Here is a 13,553-nt window from a genome sequence, read left to right as displayed (position 1 = left end):
AATAATTATTATTATTATTATTTTTATAATAATAATAATAATAATAATTATTATTATTATTATTGAGACAGGGTTTTGCTCTGTTGGCCAGTCTGGAGTGCAGTGGTGCGGTATTGGCTCACTGCCACCCCCATGTCACTGGCTGAAAGGATTCTCCTGCGTCAGCCTCCTGAGTAGCTTGGTCCACAGGCGCATGCCACCAGGCCCAGCTCATTTACTTTTATTTTTAAATTTTTGTAAAGATGGCATCTTACTACGTGGTCCAGGCTGGTCTTGAACTCCTGGTCTCAAGTGATCCTCCCACCTTGGCCTCCCAAATTGTTTGGATTACAGGTGTGAGCCACTGCACCTGGCCTCAAAGTGTATTTTAGAGTATGTGTCGTTGCCTGAATGGCATTTCTTTCACTGGCTTAGGTCCATGTGACTTGATGGGGCAGCAGCTGTCCTGGCTGGGGTCTTGGCAGAGACCAGGGATGGGGGGGGCTCATGGGCCTCTGTAGGTAAGGACAGTGTCCAGGCAGGGCAGCCTCCTTCAGCCTGTGTGGTCGGCAAGGCCAGGCTCCTTCCTCGTTTCACCTGAGGGGCAGATGCAGCCCTGAGTGGCCCATCCCAGGCGAGCCCAGACAGCCGCATCCACCAAGGGGACGCCCTGAGAAAGGGCCTGGCTGGCAGCCACACCTGGATGGAGTTTGCCTTCAAGGCACTTGGCCCACAGCAGGACAATCAGGGCAGCAAGGCCTCAGAGAGGGGCAGGGGGTTAGGTTAGGGATGGGGGCAGGGCACATGGGGGATTGGGGTAGGGGTGGAAGGGGTGGGGAGGAGGGATTGGGGTGGGGAGGGGGATTTCGGGGAATGGGGGGTTGGGGTAGGGAGGGAGGATTTGGGGGAGGGGGTTGGGGTAGGGAGGGAGGATTTGGGGGAGGGGGTTGGGGTAGGGAGGGAGGATTTGGGGGAGGAGGGATTGAGGTGGGGAGGGTGGATTTGGGGGAGGGGCATTGGGGTGGGGAGGGTGGATTTGGGGGAGGGGCATTGGGGTGGGGAGGGGGATTTGGGGGAGGGGCATTGGGGTGGGGAGGGGGGATTTGGGGGGAGGGGGTTGAGGCAGGGAGGGGGCATTTGGGGGAGAGGGATTGGGGGGAGGGGGGATTTGGGGGAAGGGGGATGGGGTGGGGAGGGGGATTGGGAGGAAGGGGATGTGGGAGGCGGGATTAGGGCGGGGAGGAGCCAGGGCTAGTCAGAGGCCGGCAGTCGCTTGCACTCACCTGCTGGCCCGGCAGATGCAGAGGCCTGGTGGCCCGTGGGCTGGTCCAGAGCGTGTTCAGGTGCACAGGGCACTGTGGGGCACAACAGCTGCTGCTGCTGTGGGGACCCTGCTCCCCGCGTGGCCCCGAGTGGGCTGCACCAGACGCCAGGGAGTGCGTGCAAACAAGGTTGCTTACGGCTGCCTCCCGAGCAGATCACGGGGGCGGCCGCCCGGTAGCTGCTGGGCCCCTGCTGAAGAGGAGCCACTCCGTCCCTGCGCCTTCCATTCGCAAAGAGATCTTGGACGAGCTGGAGAAGCCCGGGGCAGGTGACCCTGACCCTTCGGCCCCACAAGGTAAAGAACCTCGACGGCTGCCCAGCCAGTGTGACCCACAGGCCCTCGGCATCTGAGACCCAGGCTGAGCTGCACTGACGCCCAGCATCGCCGCCGAGGCGGGCGCCCTCCACTAGAGCCCCACGTGCCCAGGGGGGCCTGTGCCTGTCCTGTGGCTCTAGGGTCGAGGTTTGGTGGCCGTCCTGCCACCCAGAACACCCTGGTGTGCTCCTCTGCGTGCCTGCCCTGTCTCACCCCCACCACCGCCAGGGCTGGGCCGGTGCCACAAGATGCCCCGCAGAGCCATGTGCTCGGCCCTTCCCGCCCTCCCTGCATGGTCCCTCTCCTGCCTTGTGTCCCGGGCCTCTAGCAAGCCTCCCTTCCTTCCCCAGCCCTGCTGACGTGTGCCTCTCCGCAGGGACCTTTGCTGTAACTGATGTGTAGCAAAACCTCAACAGCCGGGTGACCCGCCCTCAGCCCGGCCACAGGGCCCGGGCACCTCAACAGCCGGGTGACCCGCCCACAGCCTGGCCACAGGGCCCAGGGCATTTTCAGGGCAGCCTCCAAGTCCATCCTGCCCGGCAGTGCAGCCGTGCTCCTGCTGCAGACCTGCCCCCTCCGCCGTCTGCCACCCGCAGGTCACTGGCAAGCTCATCGGCTCCTGCTGTATTCGGTTCCATCTGGGCATCCCTCTCAGATTGTCTGGTTGTATTCTCTGCCCACTTTCTGCAGGATTCTGGAGTTTGGTTGATTTGTGTTGATTCTTTATGTGCTGTAGGTAGAGATCCCTGGTTAGTTTCACTTTTGGAGATTCTCTTCCCCATTGTCTCCTTAGTTTGTTTTGGAGATTCTTTTCCCTCTTGTCTCATTAGTTTCAGTTGTTGGAGATTCTCTTCCCTCTTGTCCATGGGCTGGAAAATGCCGCCACGGGACCTTCATGCAACAGGGACCCTGATGTTCTTTTGTGGAAAGCCAGCTTTTTGCCTTGGCACCTGTGATTTGTGTTTTGGGTCTTATGTATTCTCTCCTTATTCCTGAGTCATAAATAAATTTTCCAAAGACTATTTTATTTATTTCTGTTTTTTAATTTTTTTTTTTTTGAGACGGAGTTTCACTCTTGTTGCCCAGGCTGGAGTGCAATGGTGTGATATCAGCTCACCGCAACTTCTGCCTCCCAGGTCCAAGTGATTCTCCTGCCTCAGCCTATTTTAGGCACGCATCACCACACCTGGCTAATTTTGTATTTTTAGTAGAGACGAGGTTTCTCCATGTTGGCCAGGCTGGTCTCAAACTCCCAATCTCAGGTGATCCGCCCACCTCAGCCTCCTAAAGTGCTGGGATTACAGGCTAAGCCACCGCACCCGGCCTCAAAGACTATTTTTATTAGCTTTTAGTTTTGCCTTTCACATAGAGGTCTTTCATTTATCTGTAGTTTATACTGCAAGAATGAGGGAAGAAATTCATCTTTTCCTTACTCTTTATGGTGATGATTTACCCAACACCATTAATAAAACAATCTGTCATCTCTCTCTTGCTTTTTTTGTGCCATCAGGCATCAGGTATCTGAATCTACATGGATTTTTTTGTTTAAGTAACAGCTTTTTTTTTTTTTTTTCAGACAGAGGCTCGTTCTGTGGCCCAGGCTAGAGTGCGGTGGTGAGATCATGGCTCACTGCGGCCTCAACCCTCTGGGCTCAAGTGATCTTCCCACCTCAGCCTCCTGAGTAGTTGGGACTACAGGCACACCACTGCACTTGGCATTTTTTTTTTTTTTGTATTTTCTTTTTATTTTTCTTGTTTCATGTAGAGAGAGTGTCTTGCCATGTTACCCAGGCTGGTTTCGAACTCCTGGGCTCAAGTGATCCTCCTGCCTCAGCCTCCCAAAGTGTTGGGAAACAGGCATGAGCCACAGCACCTGGCCCAGTTGTTGTTTGTTTATTAACTAGTGATGGTTGTATAATGCGCATGCAGGACGCACATTGCAGGTGGACGGTTTGATGACTCCATAAACTGAACTCACTTGTGAACCAGGTAAAGAAACATAAATTAGCCCCTGCAAGCCCCGTTCATGCTCCTCTTGTTACCACCAGCAGCCATGTCTGGTTGTAAAACCTGCTCCCCACCACGGCTGCCTGCCATCCCGATGTCTGCCAGCCGAGGTGAGGTTGGCCTGTTTTCCTTTTCAGAAGTGGAGCTGTGTGGTGTGCGTTTGCGTTTGGCTTCCCTGCTCCACGTCCCGCGGGGAGGTCCATCCATGCCGTCATGTGGAGAAGCCTCCCCCGCTTCTCGTGGTGGTGCAGGCTTCGCCATGTGAATGTTTGTGTCTGTGCGTCCACTGCACGAGCGTGTACACATTTGTGTTGGGGCTGCTGGATCGTGAAGTCACGTGTGCTTGGCTCAGGGGTGTAGGGTCCAGCCCTACAGGGCCTTGTGAGTTTTCTCTTCATGTGCGAAGACGAGAGATTGTAGTAAAATAAGACACGAGACTAAGAGATAGTAGGAAACACAGCTGGGCCCAGGGGCCACTACCACCAGTGCACAGAGTCCGGTAGTGGCCCTGAAGGCCTGGACGCACTGCTACTTATTGTATACAAGGCAAGGGGGCAGGGTAAGGAGTGTGAGTCATCTCAAGTGATTGATAAGGTCAAGCAAGTCACGTGTCCACATGACAAGGGGCCTTTCCCTTTGTGGTAGCTGAAGCAGAGAGGGAGGACAGCAGACGTTAGCATTTCTTCTATGCACTTATCAGAGAGATCAAAGACTCTAATACTTTCGCTAATTCTGCTACTGCTGTCTTCTAAGAACATAAGAGAAGCAGCAGGTGTACAGGTGGAATATGAAAGTGGACAAGGAGCGTGACCACTGAAGCACAGCACCACAGGGAGACGTTGAAGCCTCCGATGACTGCGGGCAGGCCTGGGGAATGTCAGGCCCCCCCCAAAACTGGTGGAGCAGAGTGCTCGCTAACTCTCCCAGGGAAAGGGAGACTCCCTTTCCCGGTCTGCTAAGTAACAGGTGCCTTCCAGGCACTGGCGCTACCGCTAGACCAAGTTCTGCTAAGTAACGGGTGCCTTCCCAGGTGCTGGCGCTACCGCCAGGCCAAGGTCTGCTAAGTAACGGGTGCCTTCCCAGGTGCTGGTGCTACCGCTAGACCAAGGTCTGCTAAGTAACGGGTGCCTTCCCAGGCGCTGGCGCTACCGCTAGGCCAAGGTCGGCTAAGTAACGGGTGCCTTCCCAGGCACTGATGCTACCGCTAGACCGAGGAGCCCTCAAGCGGCCCTTATCTGGGCGTGACAGAGAGCTCACACTCTTGTCTTCTGGTCGCTTCTCACAATGTCCCTTCAGCTCCTAACTCTGTGTGGCCTGGTTTTTCTTTGGTTATAATAATCATACAAAGGTTAATACAGAAAACTAATGATTGATAATATCCATATATATTCATCTCTATATCCTATTTCGAATATAACTTTCTCTTATCCTAACTATTTTCTTGATTATATTGGAACAGCTTGTGCCTTCAGTCTCATGCCTCGGCACCTGGGTAACTTTCCGCCCACACGGGGGCACTGCCTGGTGGCGTTTCAGGCACTGACACCTGTAGGGACCAGCCCCACAGGGTCGGTGGGTCTCTCCCTGTGTGCGGCGACAAGAGAGTGTAGAAATAAAGACACAAGACAAAGAGATAAGAGAAAAGGCAGCTGGGCCCGGGGGACCACTACCACCAATGCGCGGAGACCGGTAGTGGCACCGAATGTCTGGCTGCACTGTTATTTATTGGATACAAGGCAGAAGGGGCAGGGTAAAGAGTGTGAGTCATCTCCAATGATAGGTAAGGTCACGTGGGTCACGTGTCCACTGGACGGGGGCCCTTCCCTGCCTGGCAGCCGAGGCAGAGAGGGAGAGGAGAGAGAGAGAAAGATAGCTTATGCTATTATTTCTGCATATCAGGGACTTTTAGTACTTTCACTAATTGACTACTGCTATCTAGAAGGCAGAGCCAGGTGTACAGGATGGAACATGAAGGCGGACTAGGAGTGTGACCACTGAAGCACAGCATCGCAGGGAGACGGTTAGGCCTCTGGATAACTGCGGGCGGGTCTGACTGATGTCAGGCCCTCCACAAGAGGTGGAGCAGAGTCTTCTCTAAACTCCCCCGGGGAAAGGGAGACCCCCCCCCCCCACTTTCCCGGTCTGCTAAGTAGCGGGTGTTGTTCCTTGACACTCTTCGCTACCGCTAGACCATGGTCCGCCTGGCAACAGGCATCTTCCCAGACGCTGGCGTCACCGCTAGACCAAGGAGCCCTCTGGTGGCCCTGTCCGGGCGTAACAGAAGGCTCGCACTCTTGTCTTCTGGTCACACCTCACTATGTCCCCTCAGCTCCTATCTCTGCATGGCCTGGTTTTTCCTAGGTTATGATTATAGAGCGAGGATTATTATAATATTGGAATAAAAAGTAATTGCTACAAACTAATGATTAATGATATTCATATATAATCATATCTAAGATCTATATCTGGTATAACTATTCTTGTTTTATATTTTATTATACTGGAACAGCTTGTGTCCTCTGTCTCTTGCCTCGGTGCCTGGGTGGTTTGCCACCCACAGACACCAGCGTCTACTCCTCAGCCTCATCCGACTGCTGTGGCTGCTCCATGCCTGTGCTGTGCATGATGGGCCACAAGCCTCATGTGACTGTTGACACCTAAACTCACTCATGCCAGCTAAACTCATGCCAGTTAAACTCATTCATACCAGCTAAACTCATTCGTACCAGCTAAACTCACTCACACCAGTTAAACTCATTTGTACCAGCTAAACTCACTCATGCCAGCTAAACTCACGCCAGCTAAACTCACTCATGCCAGCTAAACTCACGCCAGCTAAACTCACTCGTACCAGCTAAACTCACTCATACCAGTTAAACTCACTCATACCAGTTATACTCACTCATACCAGTTATACTCACTCATGCCAGCTAAACTCACTCATACCAGTTATACTCACTCATGCCAGCTAAACTCATTCACGCCAGTTAAACTCATTCATACCAGCTAAACTCATTCGTACCAACTAAACTCACTCACGCCAGTTAAAGTTAAACTCATTCGTACCAGCTAAACTCATTTGTACCAGCTAAACTCACTCACACCAGTTAAACTCATTCGTACCAGCTAAACTCACTCATGCCAGCTAAACTCACTCGTACCAGCTAAACTCACTCATACCAGTTAAACTCACTCATACCAGTTAAACTCACTCATACCAGTTATACTCACTCATGCCAGCTAAACTCACTCATGCCAGCTAAACTCACTCATACCAGTTAAACTCACTCATACCAGTTATACTCACTCATGCCAGCTAAACTCACTCATGCCAGCTAAACTCACTCATACCAGTTATACTCACTCATGCCAGCTAAACTCATTCATACCAGCTAAACTCATTCGTACCAGCTAAACTCACTCACACCAGTTAAACTCATTCGTACCAGCTAAACTCACTCATGCCAGCTAAACTCACGCCAGCTAAACTCACTCATGCCAGCTAAACTCACGCCAGCTAAACTCACTCGTACCAGCTAAACTCACTCATACCAGTTAAACTCACTCATGCCAGCTAAACTTACTCATACCAGCTAAACTCACTCATACCAGCTAAACTCACGCCAGCTAAACTCACTCATGCCAGCTAAACTCACGCCAGCTAAACTCACTCGTACCAGCTAAACTCACTCATACCAGCTAAACTCACGCCAGCTAAACTCACTCATGCCAGCTAAACTCACACCAGCTAAACTCACTCACACCGGCTAAACTCACTCGTACCAGCTAAACTCATTCGTACCAGCCTGGCCCCCGTATTTTATTTTATTTATTTATTTTGAGATGGAGTTTTGCTCTTGTCAGGTGCATACCACCATGCCTGGCCCCCGTGTTTTATTTTATTTTGAGATGGAGTTTTGCTCTTGTCAAGTGCATACCACCATGCCTGGCCCCCGTATTTTATTTTATTTATTTATTTTGAGACGCAGTTTTGCTCTTGTCACCCAAGCTGGAGTGCAATGGTGCGATCTCAGCTCACCGCAACCTCTGCCTCCTGGGTTCAAGGGATTCTCCTGCCTCAGCCTCCCGAGGACCTGGGGTAACAGGCATGCACCACCACGCCCGGCTAATTTTGTATTTTTAGTAGAGACAGGGTTTCTCCATGTTGGTCAGGCTGGTCTCGAACTCCCAACCTTAGGCGACCTGGCTGCCTCAGCCTCCCAAAGTGCTGGGACTACAGGTGTGAGAAATTTTATCATTTAGCTACATGCTTGTTGACGTACAAGGTGTGGTCATTACACCCCAGTGTTCCCCTGTGTGGCTGCGGTCAGGTAAAGGGGCTGCACTCCTCTCGCCCACCCCAGAGGGTCAGCCCCAGAGGAAGCACTGGTGACCTTTGTTGCCATAGATTGCTTTCCAGTTCAGATTTTTTTAAAAAACAGCAGGACTTGACGGGGGCATGAGTAATACACAGCACAGTGCACTGGGCTGAAGGGTGCAGCTCCGTGAAACCCGACCAGCGCACCCTCAGCGTAAGCCTCGGAGACATGCGCCCCTTTCCAAGGCCCAGCGCTCCTGGCTCTCCGTGTCTGGCTTCCCAGGGAGGGGCACATGGCTGTGCTCCTGGGCCTAGTTCCTTCCCGCAGCGCCATGTGGCTGCGGCATCTGTGTGGCATGTGTCCACGGTTAGTGTCTGCGCGGTTCCTCTGTATGCCGCTGAGAAATGGGTGTTGCGAATTCCAGTATGGATGGGAAACCGCAGTGCAGATGACTCGCTCGCCTGCGCAGCTGCACAGGAAGGGCTGGATCTGTGCCTGGAAGTGCGTGACCCCGTCGTGCAAAGCGTGCACCCTTCCTCAGAATCCACAGCAGCTGGTCCAGAGGTCAGATACGCTGTGTGTGTAGTGATGTGTAATGCTGAGGGCAGGCCGTAAAAGGGTGCACACTGCTTCATCCCACTCAGCCCGAGGCCGCCCAAAAGCAGCAACAGGGGAGCTCTTTGGAGGGGGTGCCTCAACCCCCTCCCTCCAAGACGGGGCTGGACTGCAAAGAGCAAACCTCCGAGATGGGGCTGGGACTGCAAAGAGCCAAGCCCAAAGCACCAGCGTGACGGCCCAGGGCACCTGTTAGGGGAGCTCACATACAGAGGGTGGCAGCATCCCTGAGGTGGACAGCAAGAGAAAGGGTGCTCTACCCAGGGTTGCCCGCAGCGAGCCGTCAGGGTGTGGCGCGCATGGCAAGGTTTGAGGAATTTGGCTCAGGACCAGGGCTGGTTTCCTTCAGTGTTTTAGGCACCGACCGGGCTACCTTTATCAGTGCCCAGAAATGTTGAAGGCGCCGTGTGGGTTTAAGCTGCGGAGAAAACCTGTAGCTGGTGGGTCACAGAGCCACTGAGGCAGATGCCGAAAGAAAGCAGGGTGTGGAGGGATCTCAGGGCCCGACTCCCTCGAGGGAGCTGCCGGGGTCTGTGTGGTTAGACTGCAGGGTGTGCTCAGCCCACACCGCGGATGTTTGTGTCAGTGGCCTAGCGAAAGGTGTCCTGAGTGTCCCCTCTGTGTGTAGGGGGCGCAGGCAGTGCCACTTCTGATCTGGGGATGGCATGTGACCGTGCCAGGGTCTTCCTGCACTCGGACGAGCACCCCGGGAGCTCCGTGGCCAGCAAGGTAGGCCCTGGCTGTCATTCTCACCCTCCGCCTGGGGCCCCACCCTCTCCGTGGCTTGTTGGTGCATTGGGGGCGCCGCCGGCTTTGGTGTCATGTGGCACCTGCAGCTTCAGGAGGCTCAGCCGGCCTTTCCGCACTGTGCGATTCAGACCTGACCACGCCGTTGTGCGATGTTCCCCAACCACATCCGTTCGAATTGCCGGTATCTCCGTTCTTCTCCAGTCCAGGAAAAGCATGATGGTTGCAGAGATACCCTCCACGGTCTCCCACCACTCAGAGAGTCACACGGATGAGACCCTGGCCAGCAGGAAGTCGGATGCCATCTTCAGAGCTGCCAAGAAGGACCTGCTCACCCTGATGAAGCTGGAAGTGAGTGGCCCCAGCGGGCACCTGGCCCTTGTCCCACCCAGGGCCCATGGCCTCCTCTCTACCTCTGTCGGGCCGTGGTTCCGGGTGTGGAGGACAGTGGCTGCAAAGGAGGTGCTTTGGGTGGAGTGCAGGCTTAGTTGTCGTGTGGGGTCCCCTTTGGGAAGCTAGCAGCTTGAGATCGCCTTATGTTCAAACTCAAAGCTGAAGCTTTCTGGGACATCAGGGTGTCCTAAAGCTGAACTTTAGAATTCTCATCTATGTTTATATTTAATACAGCAATAAGAGTGTCAGATTATTGTAGTATGACATTTTCCCAGCTTCACTTTAATAATTTATTTTTATTACTTTTTAATATTCAATCATTAGTTCATCTAGGATTTAATTTCTTACATATGATGGAAAGCTTTTTTTTTTTTTTTTGAGACAGAGTCTCGCAGTATCACCCAGGCTGGAGTGCAGTGATATGATCTCGGCTCACTGCAACCTCCACCTCTTGGATTCAAGCGATTCTCCTGCCTCAGCCTCCCAAGTAGCTGGGATACAGGCGCCCACCACCACGCCTGGCTAAATTTTGTATTTTTAGTAGAGACAGGGTTTCACCATGTTGGCCAGGCTGCTCTCGAACTCCTGACCTCAAATGATTTGCCCACCTCAGCCTCCTAGAGTGTTGGGATTACAGGCGTGAGCCACAGCACCTGGCTGATGGAAAGCTTTAAATAGGTAAAAAGACAGCCATGATGGTGTCATGAGTTCCCATGCACTGGTCACCCAATTCCGTAATTACCAATCATGGCTAATCACTTTACAGCTGTACTCCTAGTCCCTCCCCCAATTATTTTCTGTCTCAAAAATCTCCAACACGTTATAAGTTCACATCATTCCTCTCTAACGGTTAAGGACTCCTTCTGAGGCATCACCACGGTGTCGTTCTGCAAGTGAAATGTTAAAAAGCTGCGATTGCTCACCCACCCAGCGTGTTCCTGGACCCCTGACTGTGTCATGAGTGGTTCTCAGTGGTTTCTTCTTGTACAGATCAGGATCTGAGTAAGGGCCATACGCTGCAGTGGGCTGATCTGTCTCTTAAATCTGCTTTTCTGGCCAGGAGTGGTGGCTCATGCCTGTAATCCTAGCACTTTGGGAGGCCGAGGCAGGTGGATCACCTGAGGTCAAGAGTCCGAGACCAGCCTGACCAACATGGTGAAACTCTGTTTCTACTAAAGATACAAAAATTAGCTGGGCGTGATGGCACGTGCCTGTAATCCCAGCTACTTGGGAGGCTGAGGCAGGAGAATTGCTTGAACCTGGGAGGCGGATGTTGCAGTGAGCCAAGATTGTGCCACCGCACTCCAGCCTGGGCAACAAGAGTGAAACTCTGTCCCAAAGGAAAAAAAAATCTCTCCTCTTCTTCTTCCTCTTCTTCTTCCTTCTTCCTTCATCTTCTTCTCTTCTTCTTCCTTTCTTTTGTTTTCTTCCTTCTTTCTTCTTTCTTTCTTCTTCCTTCTTCCTTCTTCTTTCTTCTTCCTTCTTCTTCCTTCTTCTTCTTCCTTCTTCTTTCTTCTTCCTTCCTCTTCCTTCTTCTTGCTTCTTTCTTGTTCCTTCTTCTTCATTCTTCTTCTTCTTCCTTCTTCTTCCTTCTTCCTTCTTTTCTTCTTCCTTCTTCTTCCTTCTTCTTTCTTCTTCCTTCTTCCTTCTTTTTCTTCCTTCTTCCTTCTTCTTCCTTCTTCTTTCTTCTTCCTTCTTCCTTCTTTTTCTTCCTTCTTCTTCCTTCTTCCTTCTTCTTCCTTCTTCCTTCTTCTTTCTTCTTCCTTCTCCTTCCTTCTTTCTTCTTCTTCTTCCTTCTTTCTTCTTCCTTCTTCTTCTTTCTTCTTCTTCTTCCTTCTTCTTCTTCCTTCTTCCTTCTTCTTCCTTCTTCCTTCTTCTTCCTTCTTCCTTCTTCTTCCTTCTTCCTTCTTTTTCTTCCTTCTTCTTCCTTCTTCCTTCTTCTTCCTTCTTCCTTCTTCTTCTTTCTTCTTCCTTCTCCTTCCTTCTTCCTTCTTCTTCTTCCTTCTTCTTTCTTCTTCCTTCTTCCTTCTTCCTTCTTTTTCTTCCTTCTTCTTCCTTCTTCCTTCTTCTTCCTTCTTCCTTCTTCTTCTTTCTTCTTCCTTCTCCTTCCTTCTTTCTTCTTCTTCTTCCTTCTTTCTTCTTCCTTCTTCTTCTTTCTTCTTCTTCTTCCTTCTTCCTTCTTCTTCCTTCTTTTTCTTCCTTCTTCTTCCTTCTTCTTCCTTCTTCTTCCTTCTTCCTTCTTCCTTCTTCTTCCTTCTTCTTCTTTCTGCTTCTTCTTCCTTCTTCCTTCTTCTTCCTTCTTCTTTCTTCTTCTTCTTTCTTCTTGCTTCTTCCTTCTTCCTTCTTCTTCCTTCTTCCTTCTCCCTTCTTCTTTCTATTTCTTTCTTCTTCTCTCTTCTTTTTTCTTTTCTTCTTCTTTCTTCTTTTTCTTTCTTTTCTTTCTCCTCCTTCCTTCCCCTTCTTTCTTCCCTCACCTTCTCCTTCTTCCTTCCCCTTCTCCTTCTTCCTCCCCCTTCTCCTTCTCCCTCCTCCTTCTCCCTCCTCCTTCTCCTTCCTCCTCCTTCTCCCTCCTCCTTCTCCTTCCTCCTTCTCCCTCCTCCTTCTCCCTCCTCCCTTCTCCCTCCTCCCTCCTCCTTCTCCCTCCTCCTTCTCCCTCCTCCTTCTCCCTCCTCCTTCTCCCTCCTCCTTCTCCTTCCCCCTCCTCCTTCTCCTTCCCCCTCCTCCTTCTCCTTCCCCCTCCTCCTTCTCCTTCCCGCTCCTCCTTCTCCTTCCCCCTCCTCATTCTCCTTCCCCCTCCTCCTTCTCCTTCTTTCTTTCTTCTCCTTCTCCCTCCTCCTTCCTTCTTCTTTTTTGGAAACAGTGTCTCACTTTGTCATCCAGCCTGGAGTGCAGTGGTGCCATCTCAGTTCACTGCAACCTCCACTTCCTGGGCTCAAGTGATCCTCCCACCTCAGCCTCCTGAGTAGTTGGAACCACAGGCTCACTACCACACCTAGCTGAGTTTTGTATTTTTAGTATAGACGGGGTTTTGCCATGTTTCCCAGGCTGGTCTTGAACTCCTAGCCTCTAGTGATCTACCTGCCTCGGCCTCCAAAAATTCTGGGATTACAGGCATGAGCCACCGTACCCAGCCAGTCTTCTCTCTCTTTAAACAACTTTTTAATTATGGGAAAATTCAAAACTATATAGAATAGATGGAATAATATGTGAAGGTGAGTACCTAGCATCCCTCACAGTAACGATCACACCAACACCACAGCCCACCTTGTTTTCTCTGCACCCCTTCCGTACCGTCCGGGTGCCCCCCCTTGAAGCAAATCCCATCATCATAGCACGTCACTGGTGGATATTTCAGGATTCATCTCTAACCACAATACTCTTATCATTTCTGAATACTTAACAGTAATCCTTAAAACGGCCAAATGACTTCAGCCATGCGGTCAGTGCCCCCCTGTCCAGCGGCCTCGTCCATGTCACCGTGGCCGGCTCCCACATCCCTCACATCCCCCATGTCCCCCTCGTCCCCCTCGTCCCCCTCGTCCCCCGTGTCCCCCTCGTCCCCCTCGTCCCCCTCATCCCACGTGTCCCCCTCGTCCCCCTTGTCCCACGTGTCCCCCTCGTCCCCCTCGTCCCCCGCGTCCCCCGCGTCCCCCGCGTCCCCCTCGTCCCCCTCGTCCCCCGCGTCCCCCGCGTCCCCCGCGTCCCCCTCGTCCCCCGCGTCCCCCTCGTCCCCCTCGTCCCCCTCGTCCCCCTCGTCCCACGCGTCCCCCTCGTCCCCCGCGTCCCCCGCGTCCCCCTCGTCCCCCGCGTCCCCCTCGTCCCCCTCGTCCCCCTCGTCCCACGCGTCCCCCGCG

The 13,553-nt window shown here is 52.4% G+C and overlaps 1 protein-coding gene across 5 annotated transcripts in view; it reads left to right on the top strand.

Moving 5' to 3' along the window:
* PNPLA7 (patatin like domain 7, lysophospholipase) overlaps positions 1-13,553 on the top strand; it is a 95,178-nt gene that overhangs the window by 35,830 nt on the left and 45,795 nt on the right. For all 5 annotated transcript variants that reach the window (XR_008668308.2, XM_055350261.2, XM_063696909.1 and 2 more), the window contains 3 exons: positions 1,457-1,597; positions 9,188-9,288; positions 9,511-9,657. Coding sequence is in view for 4 of the 5 variants with exons in the window: in XM_055350261.2 (XP_055206236.2) it covers positions 1,457-1,597; positions 9,188-9,288; positions 9,511-9,657 (389 nt within the window). In the remaining variant the exon portion in view is untranslated. The remainder of the gene's footprint in view (positions 1-1,456; positions 1,598-9,187; positions 9,289-9,510; positions 9,658-13,553) is intronic.

The sequence above is a fragment of the Gorilla gorilla genome, chromosome 13, assembly GCF_029281585.2.
Source record: "Gorilla gorilla gorilla isolate KB3781 chromosome 13, NHGRI_mGorGor1-v2.1_pri, whole genome shotgun sequence".
In the NCBI taxonomy this organism is placed as follows: Eukaryota; Metazoa; Chordata; class Mammalia; order Primates; family Hominidae; genus Gorilla; species Gorilla gorilla.
Note: the sequence above shows the minus strand (reverse complement) of the source record. Positions and strands in the feature narration are given on the sequence as shown.